Source organism: Ascaphus truei, chromosome 5 (genome assembly GCF_040206685.1).
Source record: "Ascaphus truei isolate aAscTru1 chromosome 5, aAscTru1.hap1, whole genome shotgun sequence".
Taxonomy (NCBI): domain Eukaryota; kingdom Metazoa; phylum Chordata; class Amphibia; order Anura; family Ascaphidae; genus Ascaphus; species Ascaphus truei.
Genome location: NC_134487.1, coordinates 113,616,596 through 113,642,062, shown reverse-complemented (window position 1 = coordinate 113,642,062; position 25,467 = coordinate 113,616,596). Strand labels below are relative to the sequence as shown.

At 44.1% G+C, this 25,467-nt stretch overlaps 1 protein-coding gene across 2 annotated transcripts in view; it reads left to right on the top strand.

The window, feature by feature from the left end:
• Window positions 1-25,467, top strand: part of LRRIQ1 (leucine rich repeats and IQ motif containing 1) — a 338,249-nt gene that overhangs the window by 286,913 nt on the left and 25,869 nt on the right. The window contains exons 26-27 of one of the 2 annotated variants that reach the window (XM_075600486.1): window positions 6,586-6,725; window positions 7,985-8,094. In XM_075600486.1, the coding sequence (XP_075456601.1) occupies window positions 6,586-6,717 (132 nt within the window). In that variant the 3' untranslated portion in view covers window positions 6,718-6,725; window positions 7,985-8,094. Of the gene's footprint in view, window positions 1-6,585; window positions 6,726-7,984; window positions 8,106-25,467 lie in introns of those variants that run through there. The other variant, XM_075600485.1, reaches the window with a different exon arrangement.

Below are 25,467 nucleotides of genomic sequence, written 5' to 3'. Positions count from 1 at the left end.
ATACTTCAATGATAATATTAAATATTTGGTTATTTAGTTAACCCTTTGGCCAAAGCATCATAAGCATGCATACCAACGCCAAGGTATAACCAAATTAATGCAGGTCCTACACTACAATGTGAACCCTTCCTTTTACCTCTAAGAGGGGAAGAACCATTATAGGTTCTGTTCCTGCAGCAAAATGAAAAGACCTCCCAAGTTAAAAGGTGGCGGAGGAGTGAGCTCTAGGGGGAGGTGCCACCAGCCTCCAAACAACTGCTACCAGTCAGAAATTGATTAAAACACATTCCCAGCTAGCTCAAACTCCTACACCCACCACATCATGAATATATATTTGGAGGCTGATGGCATCTCCCCCCAGAGCTCACTCCCCCTTCACCTTTATAACTTGGGAGGTCTTTTCATTTTGCTGCAGGAATAGGACCTATAATGGTTCTTCCCCTCTTACAGGGGATTGTAAGCTCCTCGGGGCAGGGACTCCTCTTCCTTAATGTTATGTTTATGTCTAAAGCACTTATTCCCATGATCTGTTATTTATATTATCTGTTATTTATTCGATTACCACATGTATTACTACTGTGAAGCGCTATGTACATTAATGGCGCTATATAAATAAAGACATACAATACAATACAATACAGAGGTAAAAGGAAGGGTTCATAGTTACATAGTTACATAGTAGATGAGGTTGAAAAAAGACTTCCGTCCATCAAGTTCAACCTATGCTATATTTAGACAACAGATACTTTATCCTATATCTATACTTATTGATCCAGAGGAAGGCAAACAAAAAACCCCATTTAGGGGAAAAATTAATTCCTTCCTGACTCCAAGAATTGGCAATCGGATTATTCCCTGGATCAACATCCTTCCCATGTATACTTATTTGGTATATCCCTCTATACCTTTCCCATCTAAAAAGATGTCCAACCTTTTTTTTTAACAAATCTATTATATCTGCCATCACAGTCTCTATGGGTAATGAATTCCACATTTTAACTGCCCTTACTGTAAAGAACCCTTTCCTTTGTTGCTGGTGAAATTTCCTTTCCTCCAACCTTAAGGGATGGCCCGAGTCCTTTGTACTGCCCGTGGGATGAATAGTTCTTTTGAAAGCTCCTTGTATGGTCCCTGAATATATTTGTATATAGTTATCATATCCCCTCTTAGACGCCTCTTTTCTAATGTAAATAAATCTAATTTAGCTAGCCTCTCCTCATAAGTTAGAATGTCCATCCCCTTTATTAATTCGGTGGCTCTTCTCTGCACTCTCTCTAGTTCCATAATGTCTTTTCTTAGGATTGGTGCCCAAAATTGTACTCCATATTCAAGGTGTGGTCTTACTAATGCTTTGTAAAGGGGCATAATTATGTTTACTTCCCTTCCATCCATTGCCCGTTTGATGCAAGATAAGATCTTGTTTGCCTTTGCAGCTACTGCATGACATTGGGCACTATTGCTAAGCCTGCTGTCTACAAGCACTCCTAAATCCTTCTCCATCAAGGATTCCCCCAATATATCTCCATTTAATTTGTAAGTCGCCTTTTTATTCTTGCATCCCAAATGCATAACCTTACATTTATCTGTATTAAACCTCATTTGCCATTTACCTGCCCACGTTTCCAGTCTCTCCAAGTCCTTCTGAAGAGAAATTACATCCTGCTCTGATTCTATTACCTTGTACTGTGGAACCTGCATTAATTTGGTTATACCTTGGCGTTGGTATGCAGGCTTATGACGCTTTGGCCAAAGGATTAACTAAATAACCAAGTATTTAATATAATTATTGAAGTATTTAACTTTATACTTTTTACCATATATGTTTTGTCAATGGGATGTTGCATTGGGCGCCCCTGTCTCTTGTTATATACCAAACAAGATATAGATGAACTCTATGTGAAACTAATGGCATTTCAGTGAGAAATCCAGAAGGCAGTTAAGGAGCTGGGCAGGGAGAAGCGTACTACTGAACTGGAGTCCAGGAGATTGGGGAAGTTGAAAACTCTTTGGTGCAAGACATGGCCACTATGAAAAACCAGGTGGCAGAATTTAGCGTGTTACAGGAAGACCAGGACAACCCCTCTCGGAGAAATAACATTAGAGTATGAGGCGGCTAGAAACAGTGAGGTTTTTTTAATTTGATTACATAAAACTACACTTGTTCCCAGATCTGGCGGCAATTACACTGCAGAAACGCATAAATGTAAGAAAGTCACAGAAATCCTACGCAACGCTGGAATCCGATACCGGTAGGGCTTCCCCTTTCGCCTCATGGTTCTCAAAGGGACACCAAAGTCTCAATCAAAGATCCAAGTGAGGCTCACAACTTTCTGGCAAGTTTGGGGCACCAGGTGAAACCTTCAGAAACTCATGGAGAGGGACCGGCCCCGAAAAGAGACCAGCTGAAGTGGATCAAGGTGGGATCCCAGAAAGGCACAACGCACCCAAGGGGACAGCATAGAGTCTGGCCGCAAAACTTGATTGCCAGGTGAGGTTCTCCGCTCCCCCATAAAGAGAAAATAAAAGGAAAAAGACTACCCATACGATAAGTGTAACTATATATGGACTGTTAGTAAAATGGATAAGGGGCAATTCATGACCCACCTCATGTGTAAAGCACCTTGAGCCTCGTTAAGTAGAGGATATGTTTATATTGGGGTAGTGCTACAAGGCATTGCTACTGTTGGCCAGTATGGTCTAGATTGCTTTCATGCACTTGTAACCATGTAAACAAGTAGTGGGCCAGACCCCACCATCACTTTTTTTGCCCTTCCTCCTGCCCGATGTGCACACTACTCTCCATTCCCTCCTCGTCCTCTGTCTCCTCATCTTCTTGTTGTCTCTCTCTGTCTCCTCCTCTTCTTGCTTTCTGTCTCCTCTCCCCTCCTTGCTGTCTCTCCTCCCTCCTCCATCATGCTCTGCTCCTCTTTGCACTCCCTACCTTAGTGTCTGCTCCTCTCTGTCCACACTTTATTCCCTCCTCTCCTACTTATCTCATCTGTCTCCTCTCTTTACTGTCTCTCTATTCCCTCCTCCTACTCACCTTGCTTTCTCTCCTCCCCCATATGCACGCTGCTGCCACCTCTCCCCTCCTTGCTTTCTTACCTCCCCCCTCCATCATGCCCTGCTCCTCTTTACACACTGTCCTCCCCTCTCTTTGCACACTCTGACTTACTGTGTCTACTTTTCTCTGTGAATACTACACTTCATCCTCCTACTTATCTCATCTGTAACCTCCTCTCCTGGCTGTTTCCACTGCCATTAAAATCCCCTCCCCCAATGTTTCCTGGGTGAATGAGAGGCCGCTCAGTCTATCACAGAGGGGGGAGGGATGTATGTATGTATATAGCTTTATTTATATTGCGACGACATTGTACTCTGCGCTTTACAAAGACAATACAGTACAGGGAATTATAATAATACCATAAGCGCAGCAAAATCAGGCAATAGGAAAGGAAATCCCTGCCTCCCATGTCCTATAGTAACCTTTTGGGTCAAAGGAGGTATAATGATATCTTGGTACTTGGAACACCGTAAGGCATACGTAGTGGGTCAGCTAAGGTGAAAGCTGATCCTGGAGTGAACGGATGATATGATCAAATGGTAAATATGTACTATAAACAACACCCCCTAGAGAAGAGATACTCGTATATACTCCTAATGGAGATAAGCCCCTGATATATTTCAGTCTTAATAGCAGGAGCCCGAGTGTGTCATTTAGCAAGCTAGTGGGATAAAATATCTCACAGCATTGCGTAAGTATATTTATCTTCAGAGTAGTAACCCTGTTAGTCAAATTGCGAGGCTTGTATTAGTCCATCGGAACACATTAAAGCCTATATCGAGCAGGAGCAGGGAATCGCATCAGCTCGCCATGCGAGGCAGTATGCCTTACGGTGTTCCAAGTACCAAGATATCATTATACCTCCTTTGACCCAAAAGGTTACTATAGGACATTCCCTATATGTGATACCAACCCCTAGATCCTCAGGGGGCTGGTCTCTATGCTGTGAATACATAGCTGGGATTACTCTCTTACAATCTGTCCTCAATGAGACTGTACACTCCTATACCTATGGTGTAAAGATGCTGATGTACAGTCAGACAATGGCAAAGTATTAAAGCACTACAATAGCCTGGTAACACGGTTGCACACTTCTTCAGTGCAAGATCATGTGAGGTCATATCAGTTATCATACGGATGTGATAAAACCTACATAAGATATCTCAGCATTAGCAGAATTACCTGGATACACCATTGCATCTACTATATCAATGCAAGGTTTATATGAGGTCATATCATGTAATATTTGGTGTGAAAATCCTGTACCTCTACCTTCTGAATGGAGGGTTCAGATAAGTCCAGATCTATTTAATACTTTTACTGGTTTAACTGTGGTATACTAAATATACTATTAACTAGATACCACACTAACCATACCAGTAACTGTAAATTCAATCACCTGACCTACACTGCAGTAGTTTATCAGTACGACTGCTGATTGATTTACTATTTATGTTATCTTGCATATAAGCAAAGAGAAGTCCCTGGACGTCCTATCGTTTAACAGATCCCTCACAAGGACTGTAATTTAGTGTAATCTAACAATGGTCTATTGATACACTTTGATTCACAGGATCCTGAGCCAAACGGCTATCAGTCTCAAGATCCAACTTACCTTCAGTTCAATCTTTTAACACCCAGTTTTTTATTTATTGTTACATAATAAAGGATTATTTTAATTACTACATTCATCACCAGAGGGTGAGCTTGAGTGCTACACTTGGGTCACTTTTCTCCCTATATTATCCAGAACATTTAGAAAGCCAAGTTCTCACAGTTGCAGGGTTGATGATGAAGTGAAGAGTCAAATTCTTGTATTCTTCACCTCCAATTTGAACTCCAGACACTTCATATGTTACCCAGTGTGCAGTCTAATTACACAGGATGTGCAGTCTCACTGGCTGTCCCTGGATTGGTGACAGGCTGTCCAGCCTATCAAAGAGGGGGAGGGATGTGCATCCTCACTGGCTGTCAATGGGTAAGTGACAAGCCGATAAACTTATCACAGAGCGATGTGACGACATACTTTGGCTTTTATATGTATATAGATTCTTGGGAGGCACAGCATAAGTGAATTATGTTGCATTTTGTAAATCTGTAAGGCAGATATAAAATTAACCTTGTCACCTTTTGGCCTCCTCTCGCTCAGGAAGGGCAATAACATTTTACCATCAGCCCTTGAGAAGGGGCCTGGCTTGACAGTGTGGCCTGTGTATCCTTTCGACAGTTCACTATCCTTTTTATTGCTTAATTACCCCACAGACATCAACACGGAACAGATCCATTTAATTATTAAATGATAGTATAGTGTCCAAAGTTATATGGTGTTCAACATTAGTACTGTATATGGGTGTGGGAAAATCACTTGTAATAAGTATGTGAAGCAAATAAAATCCGGAGCTCACTTACATAAAGGTTGCAATAAGCTGAATATCATGGATTTGGTGGAATAATAACGCCTATTGGAAACCTATGGGGTAACCAAACAGGAAGGGCGCAATAAACATCTTCCACATTCTTATGAAAACCATAAACAAAAAAACAGTCCAGATGGAATATATCCACACACAGGTGACTTACATGCTCATAAGCTCCTGTTGTCCATCCTTGAAATGATCTTAGGGGTTGCCTACGTGTGCTGCATCCGCCAATAGGTAGAACAAGAAAAATCAAGAAAGATGCGGGGCACAACCAGCAATCAAAAAACAATATTTATTCCACTAGTATCATCCTTTTTCTTATATGCTTTTTGGAGTTTGCTTTTTACATGTATTATTTAATATTTTTGATGAATATCTATGTAGTTGTCCACTTTAATTCCCTCATTCATACAAGCATATATTTTTTTTGTTCATTTTGTTTTTAGGCTGGCAGAGGATCCTTTGGGTCATTCAATAGCCTAAAGTTTTCAGGTTTAGTACCTGGGAGGTTTACTTCCATAGACATATCTTTCCCTCCCTTCTTTTATTATTTTCTTCTATCTTTTTATTATTATTTATTATATTTCATAATACATCTGTGTAGCCATGGCTGGTTCTGGCTACTCATCTGCCCTCCCTAACACCTAAGTCCTAGAAGATGCAGGCAGTGTTAGGCCCATCTTGAGTTTACCCGTTCCCTCTGCAGCTTCCTTGAGTGGCAGGAGTGGAGGTAGGACTTGGTTTATGTTGCCCAATCCTGTGTGCAGACCTTGTGCCCTCTCCTCCTGCTCTAAGGAAAAGGTACACCAAAGTTAGTGAAGTTCTTCCCAGTACCCTGAGGAGTGTGCAGCTCTGACTCTAGCACTGGGAGTTGTAAGCTGTGCCCCGCCCTGCGGGGTGGGACTATATGATCAGTCCCACTAGGGGACTGTGAATAAGGCATAAAGCAAGATCTAACTCCAGAGGTCTTGGACCAAGAAGAGTATTTGCTGTATGACTAGACTGTATGCAGTGGATGCCAAATAAAGAGATCCTGTTTCAATATATTCCTGACCTGAGTTTACAGTTAATCAGGGGGAGTATGGACTGGTTCTGTTGTAGGGATTGCCTCCAGCACTCCTGGAGCCTATGGCGGATGGAGGCGCTAGCACTGCAGATACTGATCTGAAGCATATACGTCAAAAGCCTGTCCTGTTGTCCCAATACCATCACGGACCCTCAACTTTCCTGTGAACCAACAGGTAAAGCACACCACCACCATACACCGGTAGCAGGGCAAATCTCCCATAAGGGGGGGGGAGTTGAGGGGGGGAAGAGGGGAAAGCAGCGCTACATCTGTTTTTACCCAGTTTTGTCTGGCTGGTGTTAATAAAGTTTGACATTGTGAAAAGGGTATTTTAACCCCTTCCATGCTGTATTATTAACATATTGAATATTTTTATGATATTATTCTGACACCTCCATTTTTTCTTTGCTATGACTTCTTTCTTTAGCTCATTATTAAGGCGCTATTATTTAGTATGCATTGATGTTTTTAACACGTTGTTAGTGAAGCACCGACTTTAATGTGAGTGAATGGACCTTAGCACTTAACAATTTCACTGCATATTTAATGTGGGCCTCAATTGTAAGTATTTGAACCATATTGTTATGTTAGCAAAGGCTTCTATTACACAAAACGAGTTGGAGAAAAATAAATGGCCAAACAGAAGACAAAAAACAAGGTACTGAAAGCGAGCCAGAAAGTATAATTTGGCAGGTGCATGAGGAAAGAAAAAAGGTAAGCCAAAGAAAAGGGCTGCAGAAATAGTTTTCAGATGAAAATCTGGAATTTTACAATTTTGTGAATAAAAACAGTAAATATGTTGCACATACCTGTATTTTCATTTATGATTTTGCAATATACACTATACTTTAATTTCATTTCTAATGTTTTATTTATCCTCACTATGCAGGTAATTGTTAAGGAGAATATACATCTGCTTTTCTTGAAATGTGCTGAATTCACCAAAGCTTTATTTTTATAGGTTTCACATCATATTGTCTGGTCCTGTTTTCAGGTCTAAAGATGACGGCAAATCTCTCTGGTCACAAAATATGAATATATTATGACTATATTACTAGAAGTTAAAAAAAAAAAATACAACTAAAGAAATGCTTGCTCTTTCTGAATAAAATGCCACTTAACCAGGGCTTAAATCATGGATCATTATACAACCTAAAGCTGTTAAGTGCTTCATCATCTGTCTGAAGATTGGTTTTCTTCCCAATTTCTTTACTTATCTTTCCTTTTGTTGCAGCTCCGAATATTTAATCAACTCCTATTTACAAAACTACATGGTACATTTATTCAGTCCTAGCGACAATTAGGAACGTTGGCATAACCCTGCATAGTAATGTTTAAAATGCCCAGTTTGTGTATTTGGAGTAGCAGGAACTGCATTCATTTGTACGTATATTTTGTTTCATGATTGTATATATTCTGTCTCACTACTCCCAGGGCAATTTAGTAAGCAAAGAAGCTGTGGATTTAGACCTTGTTTCTATGAACAGTGGAAGTGCTTTGACTCAGAATAGAGCGAGAAATAATGAAACACAGAGACACTCTACAGGATCTTCAAGTAAGTTTTGGCGTCATTTACAATTCATTCTAATACAACAAAAAAAACATTTTATGAGCTCAGTGTGAAAGTTAATTCTTATAAATCATGCAATGTTTTGGAGTATATTTTGTTCTATCCTAAAATATACTTGTTTCATAAACTATATGAAGTGATAGGTGAACGGTCCTCTAGTTCTTTTCTTTTTTTTTTCCATATAAGGTAAGATTTACTTCGTAATATAAAATTCTTAAAAACATTGTAATTATGGAACATACAAATACAGCCTCTCATGGTTTCTTTTACTGACAAGTCAGGATACCATGAAGAGCAATGTAAAAAGTATTCTTGGGCAGCATAGTATATTTCAAAGAATATTTATTCAATTTTGATTTTATATGGAGTATAATGGTTGTTTACATTAAATTGAGAAATGGCCTATATCATATATATAATGCCACGTATAGTTTGATTTGTTGGAAATTCATGCAAACCACTGTAAATCTCTTATGCAAACCACAAATATCTCTGATGTGAACTAAAGGAGAATGGGGATAAACGACAGTTTCATTGAATAGCACCTAGATCAGTGATTTTCAATCAGGGTTCCGCAAGCACCCCTCAGGGGTTCTGCGGCCACCTGGGAGAAAGAGCTGGGACAACTCTCTCAGCTGTCACAGGCTCGGTGGAGCAGCGACACCCCACGCAGCAGTAAACCGGCAGCACCAGAGCTCAGTAGTAGCAGCTGCCCGGTCACTGCGATCCTTCCTCTCCCTCCAGTCAGTACCAGAAGTCCTTAACCAAAGGACCGAGATAAACTTTATACTCTTAGGGAGATTTGTACAAGGCAAAATTATCATTCTAATGCAAAAAAATAAATAAAAAATCAACATTTGTTTGACCCAGAATTGCACTACTTTTGTCTATATACATAGACCGCTATTTTATTCTGCAAATCAAACAAAAATAATTATGTTCCTTGTACATACTGTAGCAACAAATAAATGTTTTAATTTGGCATAGTACAATGTGGGAGAATGTGAATTAATTAACTTTTTATGTATTAGCATTGTATAACATCTTGTAGTAAATGCATAATCATGAAAACTATGTTGTGTGTAGTCATGGCTTTCCGATCTATTATTATTTTAACCCAGTGGGAAGAAGATCATATCTGTGTACACTTGTGTTATGATTAGAGATGTGTAAAATTGTCGCTGAAGATCGCAAAACATAAGAAATTAGCATTTGAATTTCACAAAAATCTGCACCTTGCAAAAAAAGATCATTTAAAGTCAATGTGCATGTCACATTAACCATTATATACTGACATTTTGCACATTTCTGGAGTAAATTGGCAAGATTTTAAGAACTGTGACCTTATGTGAAAATGTAGCCAAAACTGAAATTTTAAGAGAAAATTGCAAATAAAATAGCAAAGAACATTTGAAGACATTCGCACATCTCTATTTATTATTAGCGTGAAACAGGTTGACTTGTATAAATATGACAGACATTTTTCAGCTCCATTTGATTAAAAAAAAAAAACTTCCCTTAATAAGGGATCTTTGTGCTCCTAAAAGGTTGCACTCTTTTTAACCACGAGTTATCTGTTAGGTATCACTTCTACCCTACTTTTGTTTGTCCAACAGGTTTGACTAGAATAGACTTTGGGTGCAAATAGTTCAGTTTTTAGATTCTTGCATTGTCTTTTTTTTTATAAAATGTATTTATTTAAGTGTAATCCCTCCCTGCCCGGCTCCCAAAAGGAGGGTGACATTAATGTGTATTATTTATGTATAGGTACTCGGTGTCCTTGATTACCTCTCTCAGGCTGCTGGCATCCGGCTGGCTGGCTGGTTGGTGTAAACAATTGGTAATAAGTGTGTCAGGAACTTTATTATATATTTATTTATAAAATATTTTACCAGGAAGTAATACATTGAGAGTTACCTCTCGTTTTCAAGTATGTCCTGGGCACAGAGTTAAAACAAATAATACATGTTTACAAATACGGTTACATAATGAGCAGGGTATACATTATATACAAGACATTGCATGCACAGTTAAAGATAATTTGTATTATGGGCGAATGAAACAGTTACAGACCACATTAAAATGTGTGACAGCCTTAGATTTGAAAGAACTTAGACTGGTGGTTGATGTAAGAGTCTCTGGTAGGTTGTTCCAGTTTTGGGGTGCACAGTAAGAGAAGGAGGAGCGGCCGGATACTTTGTTGAGCCTTGGGACCATGAATAGTCTTTTGGAGTCTGATCTCAGGTGCTGCATGTGGTAGGGGTGAGGAGCTTGTTCAGGTAGCTGGGTAGCTTGCCCATAAAGAATTTGAAGGCAAGACAGGAAAGGTGAACTTTGCGCCTAGACTCGAGTGATGACCAATCTAGTTCTTTGAGCATTTCGCAGTGATGTGTGTTATAGTTGCATTGGAGAACAAAACGACAAATTGAGTTGTAGAGGGTGTCAAGTTTGCTAAGGTGGGTTTGAGGTGCCGAGCCATATACTATGTCTCCATAGTCAATAATTGGCATTAGCATCTGCTGTGAGATACGCTTTCTGACCAGGAGACTTAGGGAGGATTTGTTCCTGTAAAGTACCCCTAGTTTGGTATAGGTCTTGGTTGTCAGGGTATTAATGTGCATCCCGAATGTTAAGTGGGAGTCAAACCATATGCCCAGGTATTTAAAACTAGTAACAGGAGTTAGGGTGATGTTAGTGTTGGTTGTGATCTGGAGCTCAGTCGCTGGAAGCTTTAAAAATTTAGTCTTGGTCCCAAACACCATTGTTACAGTCTTGTCAGTGTTTAAAAACAGTTTGTTTTTTGGAAATCCAGTTTTCGAGTCTGAAAAAGTCAGACTGAAGTATGTGTTGAAGGTCAGAGTGGCTATGGCTGTGTGCATATAGGATTGTGTCATCTGCATACATGTGTATTGAGGCTTCCTGACAAGTTGTGGGAAGATCATTAATTGATGAACACTGAGAAGAGTAGGGGCCCCAGAACAGAGCCTTGCGGGACGCCACAGATGATAGCCAGGGGGTTAGAGTTAGAGCCAGAGATGGACACATGTTGGGATCTACCTGATAGGTAGGACTGAAACCAGTTTAAAGCATGCTTCCCTATTCCAGAGCTCTGGAGTTTGTTGAGCAGGATAGCATGATCAACAGTATCAAAAGCCTTTGCAAAATCTAGGAATACTGCACCAGTGAGTTGACCCCATTCCACACTGGATTTCATTGCAAACTTTTAGCAGGGTAGTTACGGTAGAGTGTTTGGGGCGAAAGCCAGATTGGAATTGGCTAGGGAAATTTGCCTTGTTATGGTAATCGCTTAATTGGGAGTGGACACATTTTTCCATGACTTTGGATAGGATTGGGAGAAGGGAGATTGGTCTGTAGTTTGAGATACTGTGTTTGTCCCCACTTTTGAAGATTGGGACAACTCTGGCAGCTTTCAAGGTCTTAGGGATATGGCCAGCAGACAGGTTAGAGTTGACTATGGAAGCAATTGTTTTGGCAATTGCTGGGGCACCAAGTCTTAGGAACCTAGATTGTAGTAAGTCAGGTCCACATTGGCTGCTTAGTTTTAATTTGAGGAGCACTTGTGTAATCTCCTCTTCGGATACTGGCCTAAATTGAAAATTGTGGCCAATGTTGGGAGTGGGTGGGGCTATAGGGGTACTCCCAGGATGAGATTCAGGTTTGTGGTTTGGGTTGTGTTTTGCTAATAAGTTAGTAGCACACCCCACAAAGTAATCATTGAATGCATTTGCAATGTCTGTGGGTTTTGTTAGAGTAATATCGCCCTTAGTGATATTACTTGGGTGTTGATGGTTAGAAGGCTGGAATATGTTGTTGATAACCTTCCAGAAGTTAGCTGGGTTTGATGTGTTCTGGAGGAGATTGTCAGAGTAATATTGTGCTTTTGCATGCCTTGTTTGCCTTGTACACATGTTCTGCAGACATCTGTAGTGATTGAGATTCTTGGTAGTGTCAGTTATTTTGAGGCTTTTCCTCAAGGCATCCCTGAACTGGTAGAGTGCTATAAGGTCAGGTGTAACCCATGGAAGGTGGGCACCCCGTAACCTTATTCTGCGTAGTGGAGCGTGGGTATCGCAGAGTTTTAAGAACTCGGATTGGAAATAGTCGAGCGCAGAATCAGGGTCAGGAATTAAGTCGATTCTGTGCCAAGGGCAGTTGGTAAGGTCAGCCAGAAACTGTTGTGGGTTAAAGTTTCTAAATGTTCTAGTGAGGAGAACTTTAGGGCTTGAATGGGGCGGTTTAATTTTCCTTACACAGTACACTATTGCATGGTCACTGAAAATGTCAGGAAGGATGCCAGAGGATTGGATTCTGCTGTTATTTGAGGAGAGAATCCAGTCTAGCAAGGAATTATTGTGCGATTTCAGGTTTGTTCGTGTGGGTTGGGAAATGAGTTGCGATAGGTTAAGCGACTTGATTTGTGTGTGGATTTTGTGGTTTTTAGGGTAAAGCCAATTGAAGTTGAAATCCCCAAGACCTAGCAGCTCACTCTTCTCATTCAGAGAGGAAATGGAGCCAAGAAACTGGGTGATATCAGTCAGAGATTATAGAGGGGCTTTAGGGGGGCGGTAGATGCCAGCAATCAGGATGGGCTTTGAAAAGGGGAGGCAGATTCTGCCAACTAGGATTTCAAAAGAGGTTGGTCTTGGGGGACAATTTACAGTGTAAATTGTAAGGTGTCTGCAATATAAAATGACACCCCTCCTCCTCTCTTTGACCTATCAGGCAAACAGGTTTCTTTATTTAGACAGTCTTTCGGGATACATACTTCTTCCCTGGGTGCTCAGGTAGCTTCCCAGAGAGGCTCACATGGCCAGGTCACCGTCCATCACCATTAGTTATGGATAACATGCAATCTCTTGCTTTAGTGGATTTGAGGCATTTCCAAGCACCTTCCATGACTCTGTACAGGGGTGTATCTTGTATCAAGGTTCCCATCTACCTGTCACCCTAGACAGATTCCAAGTAGTCCCTGCTATGGTAGCCTGGTGTGCATAGGCGCAGAGTTGGCGTTAGAACAACTCTAGGTGTGGTACTCTCCTGGGTCTCTGATCTAGAGATCCCCTGCAATGAGTGCCACGCACATCCCCTTTTTTTGAAAGGGGTAGGACACTTCTGACCATGTATTATTAGTGGCCCTTCTTGGGTAAGGGACACTCTTCCTTAACTTCAAAAAATTAAAGGTAACCATACTTTATACATAAAGTTACATATTTAAGACATACACTTAACACAGTGAGACTGCTCTCCTCTGGTGTCCTCCAGGAGCCTAGAAGCTTCTGCAGCTCATTTTATTTCCCCTTGTGTGATGTCATAATCCCACCCTTATCTCAATGCAGAATAACGACACTTTAATGTTTTTTTTATGAGTCATACTATGTCCGATGACCCTTCTAGCAGGTTCTGGAACTGAGTGGGCAAACACCTGACATGACTTACTATAGCTACATGGAATTATACTAGGGCCTTACTTTAACATTAACCTTCTAACTCCCTATTAACCCTTTTAGTAGAAAATAGTAATCCCACAGGGGGTTACATTAAGGAAAAACATTACATTACATTGTAAGTCACATGGTAGATACTTAGAATGATACAAAACGAAAATTAGTTTCTTTGATTTAACATTTTACTTTGTATTTCATGTGGTAGTTATTATAGATGGGCGAACCCTTCAAAATCCGATTCGCAGATTTTCCTGAGCCTTTTAGACCAAATCTGATCTGCACACCAAACTCCGTCTACAGTTTGGGTACTTAAAAATCATTGATAGCGGCTCAGCCTGTCCCTGGGCAGTCACACTACCCGGTGGTTCTTGTCTTTGTTCCGACTCAGGAACCAAAGTGCACGGGCCTTCTGGAGCGTCCGCTAGGACACACGAGCTCACTGGTGCATCTATGTCCATGTCCTTAGTCTTGGCCACACGTTTCGGCATGTTGGCCGCATAGTCTGTTGTCGTTGGTGCTGCTGGCAGCAACACCGCAGGCCGCATATAGTAAGCTCCACACTGTGGACACGTGGCCGTCAGGCTATCATCCCTGCCGGGGAAACCACATTATGGGCAGAGGGATTTGATGAAGCATTTGTCATCCACCTCGACTACCAGGAAGCCTCCAGGTAGCTAGTATTTGTACACCTTGCATTCAGACATAGCGATGGTATACCTGCAAAATGCATACAGTAGTAACGTTTGGTAGTAATCTAAAGTGGTGTGTGAAGGGCTGTTGCTGGAAGACATCCCTGTGACTTGGTGGCCAGAATGCAGCATGACTTCCAACTGTGTAGAACCAGGGTGGGCAACCCTGTCGCCATTCGCCACTTGTTAGAAATTGGCAGTGAAACTGTGGCGAATTAAGTAACTACAGTACAACATACTGGGCCGCTGGGACTCCCTGTGCGGCCCGCGATGGCCCTCTCAACCCCCCTCCCCTTCCTTGGTAGGGAAGAAGCGTGCTCCAGCAGTGTGATGCGCTCCCCTCCCCCACCCCCCTCCGAGCCCGCTCCAGCACTTGTGTGACGCGCACGCTCCCTCCCCTCCGGGCCTGCTCCAGCAGCAGAAGTTTACTGGCTGATGCGCTACACCTCCCCCCCCCCCGGCTATGCCTACCACCACTGCCGCCCCTTCTTCCATCGCCGCCGCCGCGATCTGGTAGGCATTGGCGGGGGGGAGGGGGTGCTTGAGGATGATGGGGACTGCTGAAAGGAACTGGGGGAGATGAATGGTGCTGTGGAGGGGGAGATGAAGGGTGCTGGGGAGGGCGAGATAAAGGGTGCTGGGGGAGATGAAGGGTGCTCTGGCAGAGGGAGATCAAGGGTGCTCTGGGAGAGGGAGATTAAGGGTGCTGGTGGAGGGGGAGATGAAGGGTGCTGGGGGAGATGAGTGCTGGGGGAGGGGGAGATGAAGGGTGCTGGGGGAGGGGGAGGGGGAGAGGAAGGGTGCTGAGGGAGATGAATGGTGCTGGGGAGGGGGTGATGAAGGGTGCTGGGGGAGAAGGAGATGAAGGGTGCTGGGGTAGGGGGAGAAAAAGGGTGCTGGGAGAGGTGAAGGGTGCTGGGGGAGGGGGAGGTGAAGGGTGCTGGGGGAGGGGGAGATGAAGGGTGCTGGGGGAGGGGGAGATGAAGGGTGCTGGGGAGATGAAGGGTGCTGGGGGAGGGGGAGATGAAAGGTGCTGGGGGAGAGGGAGATGAAGGATGCTGGGGGAGATGATGATGGGGGGTTAAATGAGATGGTGATGAGGGGGGTTAAATGAGATGATGAGGGGGAGGGTAGTGGTGGTGGCGTGAGAGGAGGATGAGGGGGGGTGAGGATGAGGGGGGTTGCGGTCTGAGAATTTATAAACTTATTCAAACAGTGTGTGTTGTTTAAAATTTTTAACATGTACAACATAATACCTCAATTTTTAGATGTGTGGCTATTTTCACTTCTAATTCGCCACACCTGTGGCTACATTGAAAAATAGGTTGCCCACCCCTTGTGTAGACATAGTGCAGCCAGCGTCCTTGTGTCAGCACCATTACCTACTGTACAGTAGATGCTAATGCCCTCATGCTCATTTGGCCCTAATTTTACTTCAAGCTCATTGGTTTTGTGAGTAGTTCCTGCTTACTAAGGTAATAGTATTTCATTACATGAATTTTTGCACTATTTTACCGAATGTGTTCTAAGATGAAAAAAGTGCTGTGGATGCCAAGTTTATCATACATTCACACAACCAGTACAGCTCTGGCATGTTTGTTGCTTGTTTCATTAGTTTGTAAAGATGTATTGTATCAGCTGAAACTAAAATCCCTGGGTAATTTTGTTTTTGTTTTTGTCTACAAAGTAAAGATATTTAGTAACACAGCAATAGCAATTAATGTTTAAATACATTGTATGTGATTTTAAATATAGGGGTGACCGAGAGAAATAAAGAATAGCGAAGATCATACATTTATTTGAATGCAGTAATGTGGTTCATCTGTTACAAAATTGGGATTCATGAAGGTTCATCTATTAATTTTTTTTTTAAATTATTGCATGTAAAATCATAAATTATATACCTAATATTTTATGAATGGCAGCTATCCAATTCTTGATTTTGTATCTAATAAAGATCTAAAGCAGGATAGATTCATTAACGGAGACCATGTTAAATCTGATTAATGTGACAGGATAATGATTACAATAGCTTTTGGCGAAGCATTAGCTTCGCTCTCTCTTTCTTTCTCTGACTGAATCTCAATTTCCCTTTCCTTCCTTAAATCACATACAGTATAAAGTAGGTTGATATACCTTTTGCAGTAAAACTAATAAACGTGTATGTGTGTGTATATATATATTTGTCGAACACTGTGTAATATATATATAATATATATATATATATATATATATATATATATATATATATATAATATATATATATATATTACACAGTGTTCTACAAATAGGCATAACCACACGCCCGTGGTGATTGGATTTAGGCCCCTGGCGAGCCGTGCTGCGGCTCTATGAATTCCCCTGCTCGCGCCAAATGTTTTTTTTTTTTAAATAAATAAATAATCCCCCTTCCTGATTGAGTTGACGTGGGGAAGAGGGCCGGCAGGCAGCTCTGGGTTTGCCCCTTCCCCCGATCTCCTCCCCCCCCTTCCCCTGATCTCCTCCCCCTCCTGCCCATGATCTCCTCCCCCTCCTGCCCCCCGATCTCCTCCCCGATTTCCTCCCCCCCTTACCCCTGATCCCGGCTTGCTGCCCGGGGCGGGAGGTAGGCTGGGGGGGTCCCCGCTTGCTGCCCGGTGCGGGAGGTAGGCTGAGGGGGATCCCCGCTTGCTGCCCGGGGCGGGAGGTAGGTGTCTGCCTCTGAAGGGGGTGCGGCGTCCGCTTGAGGGGGGGGTGCTGTAATCAGCGCGGCTATAGTTTCTCCCTCCGCATGCGCGCTGATGCGTTCGGAGGCTGAGAAACTTCCCCGAGACAGGCAAGTTTGAAATTTGCCGCTCGGGGAAGCGGAGGAGCGGTCACGTGACCACTCCCATCCAATGGGGCTGCAGCCGGTCCGGCATTGTAACTACAGAGCCACCAGACAGAGGTGTATGTGTGATGTGTGTGTGTGTGATGTGTGTATGTGTGTGATGTATGTGTGTGAATATATTTATCAAAGTTGCACAATGTTAATAAATAATTTATTCTCACATGTCTTTTTTTTTCATGTTTAAAATATTATATAATACGCACACGCACACGCACACGCACACGTTCCCCAGTGACACACAAACACACAGACCAATTCAAAGTGATACACACACACACACACGCACTGACAGCTACCAAGTGACACACACACACAGTGATATCCGCCTCCCAAGCGCGCTTGCTGTCTCCTCTGCCAGGACAGCAAAAAGCTCCTGGTAGAGCAAGCGGCAGCAAGCAACAGCGAGCAGCAGCACAAAAGTGCTTACTATGTCCCAGGCCTAGGGCCAGGGAAAGCATCCGCTATCCCTGAGCCTCAGCACGCCCGCCGGAACCCTGGACGAGGCCTAAGGTGTGTGTATAGGATGCATGTGTATGGCTGGTGTGTGTATGTATATATAAGCGCCAAACCGCTTTTGATGGCGCAATCAGTGATTTATTAGATACATAAGGGGTTAAAAATGCGAATTCGCAATCATTTTCATTTAAAAGTACATGTAAATGTTAGAAACCTTTTACATGCGTGTCTTGGTTAGAAACCTTTACATGCACTTTTACATTGAAGAACATTGTGAGTTTGCATTTTTAACCCAGTAAATCAATGATTGCTCCATAAGAGCGCAAAAACACTTCTTCTAGACCAGTGGTTTTCAACCTTTTTTTGGTTAAGGAACCCCAGACTGTGAAAATGTGAAATTCTGGGGAACCCAAACCCTAGCCCCCGTCTCTCATCCTCCCTAGCCCCCGTCTCTCACTCCTCCCTCGCCCCCGTCTCTCACTCCTCCCTCGCCCCCGTCTCTCACTCCTCCCTCGCCCCCGTCTCTCACCCATCCCTCGCCCCCGTCTCTCACCCTTCCCTCGCCCCCGTCTCTCACCCATCCCTCGCCCCGTCTCTCGTGTCTCTCTCCCTCACACTCTCCCTCACACTCTCCCTTATGCTCCCTTTCCCCCTCCTATACACACACACTCTCTCTCCCCCTTTCTCTTCTATAAACACACACACTCTTCTATATACACGCACACTCTCCCCCACTCACACACAATTCCCCACTCTCCCCCACTCACTCTTTAAGGTTGCTGCCGGCACAGAGTGCACACTTTTACCTGATCCTTCCTCTCCCTCTTGTCAGCCAGAAGTTGACGCGACTTCCGGCACCAACAGGAGCAGGGAGAGGAAGGATATCAGTAGCCAGGTCACTGCTATGTAGGTTGCCGCCATGCTGCCTGCCCTGGAACAGCTGGGAGAGTTGTCCCAGCTCTTCCCCCCCCTGGCGGCCGCAGAACCCCTGAGGAGAGCTCGCATAAGTCCAGTTGAAAATCACCGTTCTAGAAAAATCTCTAAGTGACCATAAGAACAATATCTGAGCAGCAGCACTTCACTGGCCCCCATCCTGCTTCCTAATCCACTAACCACATTTACTGTACCTTGTTAGACTAGTGACTTATTTTAACATCAGTGGTACTAACAGGACTGCATTATTTATTTATTTATATATATATATATATACATATATAACAATGAAAAGAAAAAGAAAAGCGTCCCAACTCAGCACTCAAGTATACTCAGAACTAATATCAAAGAAAATTATGATTTATTTAACAGCACACATAATCAAACATAAAATACAAAAAATATTAAAACAAACCCTGACATCCTCCTGTGATAGAATATGTATCAGACAGGGGAAATCCCCTATGAAGATACTGATGGACCCCTAATACCCAAGGCAAGGGGAAAAAAGCCTATAAGCACAAAATATATGTAGAACAAGGGGTTAACAATAACCCCTTGAACCTGCAAGGCCGGCCTCACCCCTAGTAAATATAAAACCACACAGCAAGCATAGATAACACATGCACCAAATTGGCTAATACATGCTGATGTCAAATACACCCTCTTTGAATTGTATGGCTTTACATATCAGGACATAGTACAATTCCTCAGTTCCTTAGCAGTTCTTAAAATTAGGTAAATACAAGATTTTGGTTTTCTATGTATGTTTGGTCATATGGTTAATAAAGTTTTGCTTTATTGAATCCTTGCTCGAGCGCGCTGACGTCACCGCCCGTGGTCACGCCAGTCACTTTCAGGAAGTGAACAGAGTGGCGAATTTGGCGCGAACGACCATGTATTTAAGAAACCCGGTAAGTGATTTTAACTATGCACCTTGAGAAAGAGCGGAAGCTGGAAACACGTTGGTGGGGGCCCCTGGGCTCTGTTATGTAGCTGTTTGCGTAATGATCCATTAAATCATTTTTTATATGGGTTGCACACTCTTTGCCATTTGTTTTCTCTTACGGATGTAAGCTGTGCTCCAAGTTTCCTGTGACTATATACCTGCCAGCTGTGGAAATCGGAAGCACACCCCAATGGAGGAAAATCACCCTCTCATGGGAGTTTATCATTCTACATTTAAGCATCAACTGCATTGAATCCACATAGATATATATATATGCTTGGACACTATTAAGTGGGGATTCTTACAGCAGTGAAGGTGGAATCCTGACCAGCTAGTCAATTTACATAGTGGATGGTTGGTGTTATTTGGAATTGCTTATACAGATGATACTCCAGGGTGTTACACCAGAAGAGACTTATCTATGTGAAGGAATTGTGCTTATTATTAGCTATTGACGGCATAAATAGAGCACCATACAGTTTTTTTGGTTTAAGGAACAGATGATTGTTATTATGTCCTGATATGTAAAACCATAGAATTCAAAGAGGGTGTACTTTTTCACACCACTGTATATAGTGTGGCAGGTTGGCCTCACTGTAGGGTCGGTAAGATGCCAAACAGTGAGTTAAGCAGTAACTGCAGTGGTGTATTCTATACAATAACAACCAAACATTAGAAACACTGTCCCTTTAAGAAAACCATACAATAAAACCCTACTCCCCCTTGGGAGACTGATGTACAGCAGGTCCCTATCTACCTGGCTGGCCAGATAAGCTTGTTACCAGATTTCCTCAAAGATTCAGGGGAGCGCCAATGTTCACGTGGTTATATGCAAAAGAAAAATAAAGGCAACATAGTGTAGTACAGTCTCAACTCTTTCTTTCAAGTGTAAAGGTAATCCACTCACAATTTTCCTCTCATAAGTAAGGCATTACAGAGACACTCCTCTCTCTGATTAGAGCAATGAAACTGGATATCCACAGATACAGACCCCTTTCAATTCCTCTCCACCACCGCACGAATACCCAGGAATAATAAGAAACACCAAATAGCGCAATAACGTCTTAAAATGTATTGCAGATCATCACAAATAAAACATATGGCTATGCACTCACATGAGGTATAATAGGTACAGTCACTGTACGAAATCCTGATAGGTAAGAGCACTTCACCGGTACACAGTGTGTTTTTCCCTCTGCTTCTCTGCTCCCATCAACGTCACATCCGGTTGACACAGGGTTAAGGGCGGAAGTGCTGTAAAGGGGATCTCCGGCTGCCAGGACTTCACATCTGAGACTTGCACAGGCTGGATGCTGAACAAAAGATTCTACGCGTTTCGTCGGTACGACTTCTTCAGGAATCTAGTTGCCCTATCACTGCTTAGCATATTTATAGGCACAGAACTTGTGAATCAATTAATCACTTAATTGCAATCCATATGGTAATAAAAAATGATCACGTTGGTAATTGTTGGTAATTGTTATGCATCTACTCGTTACATAGTAGTGCTCCAAAAATGTAACACACAATGATGATATAAAAATGACAATCTATTTAATAAACATAAACATTATATATATATAAAAAAAAAAATAATAAAAGATACTTATGATAATAATAAAATATTCTAATATTGACATAACATTGCTACACTGATCTAATGATTCAAACCTAGGGGGGGGAGACAGGAAAAAGCAGAATGAGTAACTTCTATTAATAATGCAGACCATCAATACAGCAGACGAAAGAGATGCTTATCACAAAAAAGCTCCTATGTCAATGCTGACATTTAACCCCTCTGGAACCAGCGTTTGGAGTCTATGGATCCAGAATGTTTCACGCTGGGCCAGAAGGGTTAACCTGTCACCACCTCTCCAGTGAACAGGAACATGCTCAATTGCTTTATATGTATAAGGAATCGCGTACGATAAGGAATCGCGTACGATCCATCCAGGCCACATAGCTCTCAAATAATGGGGCCCACCACCGGGTTTCCTTACCTTTCTCTGACTCTATTGAGTCCCCTTCCTCGGCATCCCCCCAAGAGGATATCCCCGAGGCTCTCTCCGAGTGAGGCCCAGACCATGGGTATGATCCCAGTACCTTTTCCTCTGCCGAGTCGGGTACACTAGGCACCCACCGGTCCACCGACGCCCCACCCAGTTGCCCTCCACCCCTGGAACCACCCTCCGAAGCATAACCGTTCAGTCTCCCCAGTCCGTTCCTCACCGGTTCCCTGGGACCCTCCCGACATCCCCAAACTGGACGTGGACCCACGGGAAAAGGTGACTGGGACAGGGGCCTTATCTAGGGCATGGGTTTGGGCGTAAGGACGGGCAAATGGTATCCGCGGGGTTCCGACCCGCTCTCTACCCTTGGATTGTCCCGGATCACTGCGAGGACTCACCACTGGCTGAGCCTCACCCTTCTCGGCTCCCCTCGCAGCCTGCCAGCTCTTTGTTGTCACAGGTGATCGGGAAGCACTGCCCGATCGCCGAGGCGTTGTGGTTCTCTCTCTGGTCGTTCCGCTACCTCCGCCGGAAGTGACGTCAGCACCGGAACCGGATACTCCGCCATCTTGCGATGGATCCCCATGCGGGATCTCTTCCTCCACAACGACATCCGCCGCCGGAAGTGATGGTTCTGCTCTCCGCTCCGTTCGGGCCTGGGCTAGGCCTTCCTCCGCCGCTGCCACCACCGGCGCCTGGGGAGGGTAAGGATGTATCTCACCGCTCCGTCGGCTCGGGATGGGATCTTCTCCTCCTTCCGCGCTGTAAGTCACCACGGCGTGGGACTCCGCCGCTCCGGTTGTCTCCGCACAGGCGATCTTGGCACCTCGAGACTCCGCTCCGCTGCGACACAGGTAAGCGATGGTTCTTTTGCAGCACCGCTGTAGTGGTCCGCCGGTAGGCGCATCACCACTGATGTTGGGCTTGCCTGCTCCTCGTCCGATGAAGCAGACTCCGACGCTAGTAGTGGCACTCCCGCAGGGGACCGACAGTGAGGTTCCGGGTTCTCACCGCGGTTGTAGACCCCTTTCTCTCTAGGCTCCGTTGCGATCACTAGGAGCGATCCCAATTCTCCGGGATCAACTGGATCGGTGCAGGCCGCACGCGGGGCTTCAGCCGTCAGCATGGCTGTGTCCGCTCCCGCCTTGACTACCAGGGAGCCTCCTGGCAACAAATAGGGATATACCCCATTGTCCATCTCGCTCTTTGTTGTGCTGGTTACGGGAGACACTTTGCACAATGGTCTCTCCTGTTCACCAGCTCGCAACTGTGGTCCAGGAAGCTCACACCCAGCTCCTCCCTCAGACAACTCGGGTCTTGCCTGGCAGAGATAGAGACCCCTCCCCCTGGTGAATATTTGGGGAGGGTCCCACAACGGGATAGGATGTCCTTTAATTGAGGCCGCACCTCTTTCAGTCCTAGAGGGCACGGCCTCAGCTTTCGCGCCCTTATCCCCAACAGGGTGGGGTCCTTCTTTTGCCACCAATTCTAGCCGTTTTCTTTCAGCTGCCTTGCGTGCAAAATACCCTTCCTTCTTGCATGCAGTATCAGCGACAGGAACTACTTTTGGTAACAGTACCGCCGGCTCACCAGCTCCTTGCTCCGCTGGATTCATGCCCACGGGGCATAATTGGAAACCACTCCCCCTGGTTGAGATTAGGGGGAGGTCCCATAGATTTATCGGGTGACCCAGCACTGGGGCTGAATTAGTCACTGTCCATGAAGGCGCGGCCGCAGATTTCGCGCCATACCCCCCTTCAGCGGGGTTGTCCTGTTGGCGCCACTCCTGGCCAACTCCCTGCAAATTTTGCATTTGCAGAATTCTCTGCACTCGGCCCACGCGGTCTCCCAGGGAAGCGGGAGCCGCCATTTTGTAGTTCATTTTCACCACACATTACAACAATGTCTTCAACACTGTCCTCCAGGGTAGTACCCTGCGGTCCTAGGCAGGACCAAAACGGCACGGCCACAGCTTTCGCTCCACTCCACAGCAGGCTTGTAAAATACATGTCAGCAACAGCTTGCTCTTCAGTGGGGCGCACGCCACGTGTACTCTCCCCATCAGCCTCCGGTCGCCATTTTGGACTATCCGCACCGCGCGGATCCTCCATTCTTGCGGTCGCCATTCTCTCGCAGTAGTTAGGATTATTATACATGGGGCTCCTCTCTGCGGGGCAGCCTCCACACCGGTACAATAAAGATTGCCCTGATGCACCACCTTGTGTACCTAATGTAGGCTGGACTCGTGTTGCACTACCTCAGGCTAGGCTCACTCTCTCAGTGTCTGCTGTATCTCCTACCTCCCAGTCTGTGCTCCCTTCGGTGAGTGGTCTGGAATGGGCTAGAGTACTCTGGGGCTTCCATGCAGTACTTGGGCATCTACCTATCTTGGTCAGCCTAGCGCAGACCCTCTCCAGGATTCCTGACCACGTTAACAGGCTATCCCTTTAGGCATTTAAAACCAGAGACATAACATAAAACACAGACAAAGCTCAGTGCACATCCAGAAAAACTTATATACGGTACAGTGCCTAAATATACATGTATAAATAACTAATAAATAAAATGGTCTTTTAGTTTAACATTTTGGCCAAATTGTTGTAAGCCCTTGAGCCAAACTTCACGGCAGACCACGTTTCAAGGGTCCCTACACTAATATAAATTCTTAATAACATGTGCATTGCCAGGAAGAATGATTTATAATAAATCTGTCAATATAAGTTGCAAAAGTTCTAAGTCTGATTGAAGCTTTTATTAACCTGTACATTACCAGGAAAAGCACTCTGTAATAGATTTGTCACAATCACACTGCATGCAGGCAAGTTCCCCTGATAGTTGGAGATGCCATGGAGTGAGCTTTTAACCATTTAAATGTGGGAGGGAGTGAGCTTCAATTGGATAGGAGGTTGCCACCCTCCAAAACAGCCAAGACTAGCTGCACAAGAATTATAAAACATACAGAACACCTACAAGCTCAAATTGAACCCCCAAAATACCCACAACATATATATAAGCATATAAGTTTCACAGAGGAGTGCTACTGAGCATGGCAATATATATTTAAAACCAGAGACATAACATAAAACACAGACAAAGCTCAGTGCACATCCAGAAAAACTTATATACGGTACAGTGCCTAAATATACATGTATAAATAACTAATAAATAAAATGGTCTTTTAGTTTAACATTTTGGCCAAATTGTTGTAAGCCCTTGAGCCAAACTTCACGGCAGACCACGTTTCAAGGGTCCCTACACTAATATAAATTCTTAATAACCTGTGCAGTGCCAGGAAGAATGATTTATAATAAATCTGTCAATATAAGTTGTGCTCCCTTCGGTGAGTGGTCTGGAATGGGCTAGAGTACTCTGGGGCTTCATCCAATAGCCTCCCTAAGTACAGGGGGTCACCCCGCATCCAGGAGCACCGCATCTTAGCCACAACAGGATGGTCAGGTATCGCTCCTCTCAGAATTTGATCACAAAAGTACACCTCCACCTCAGTGGCCTTAATACGATCCCCCTTTCGCATCTCCTGTAAGACGGCTCCAATCCGCAGGAGGAACCCAGGTAGATCCTCTCCGTCTTCCTGACGAAGACTGAAGTACCGCTTCATCAATTGTCCCATGTCCTCTTTACCCACACACACACCATGTGCGCTCTCTCCATTAGCCTCCGTCCGCCATTTTGTACTATCTGCACCGCGCGGATCCTCCATTCTTGCGGTCGCCATTTTCTCGCTGTACTTAACAGTATTGTACATGGGGCTCCTCTCTGCGGGGCAGCCACCACACCGGTACAATAAAGATTTGCCCCGATGCACCTGCTTGTGTACCTAATGTAGGCTGGACTCATGTTGCACTACCTCAGGCTAGGCTCACTCTTTCAGTGTCTGCTGTGACTCCTTCCTCCCAGTCTGTGCTCCCTTCGGTGAGTGGTCTGGAATGGGCTAGAGTACTCTGGGGCTTCCATGCAGT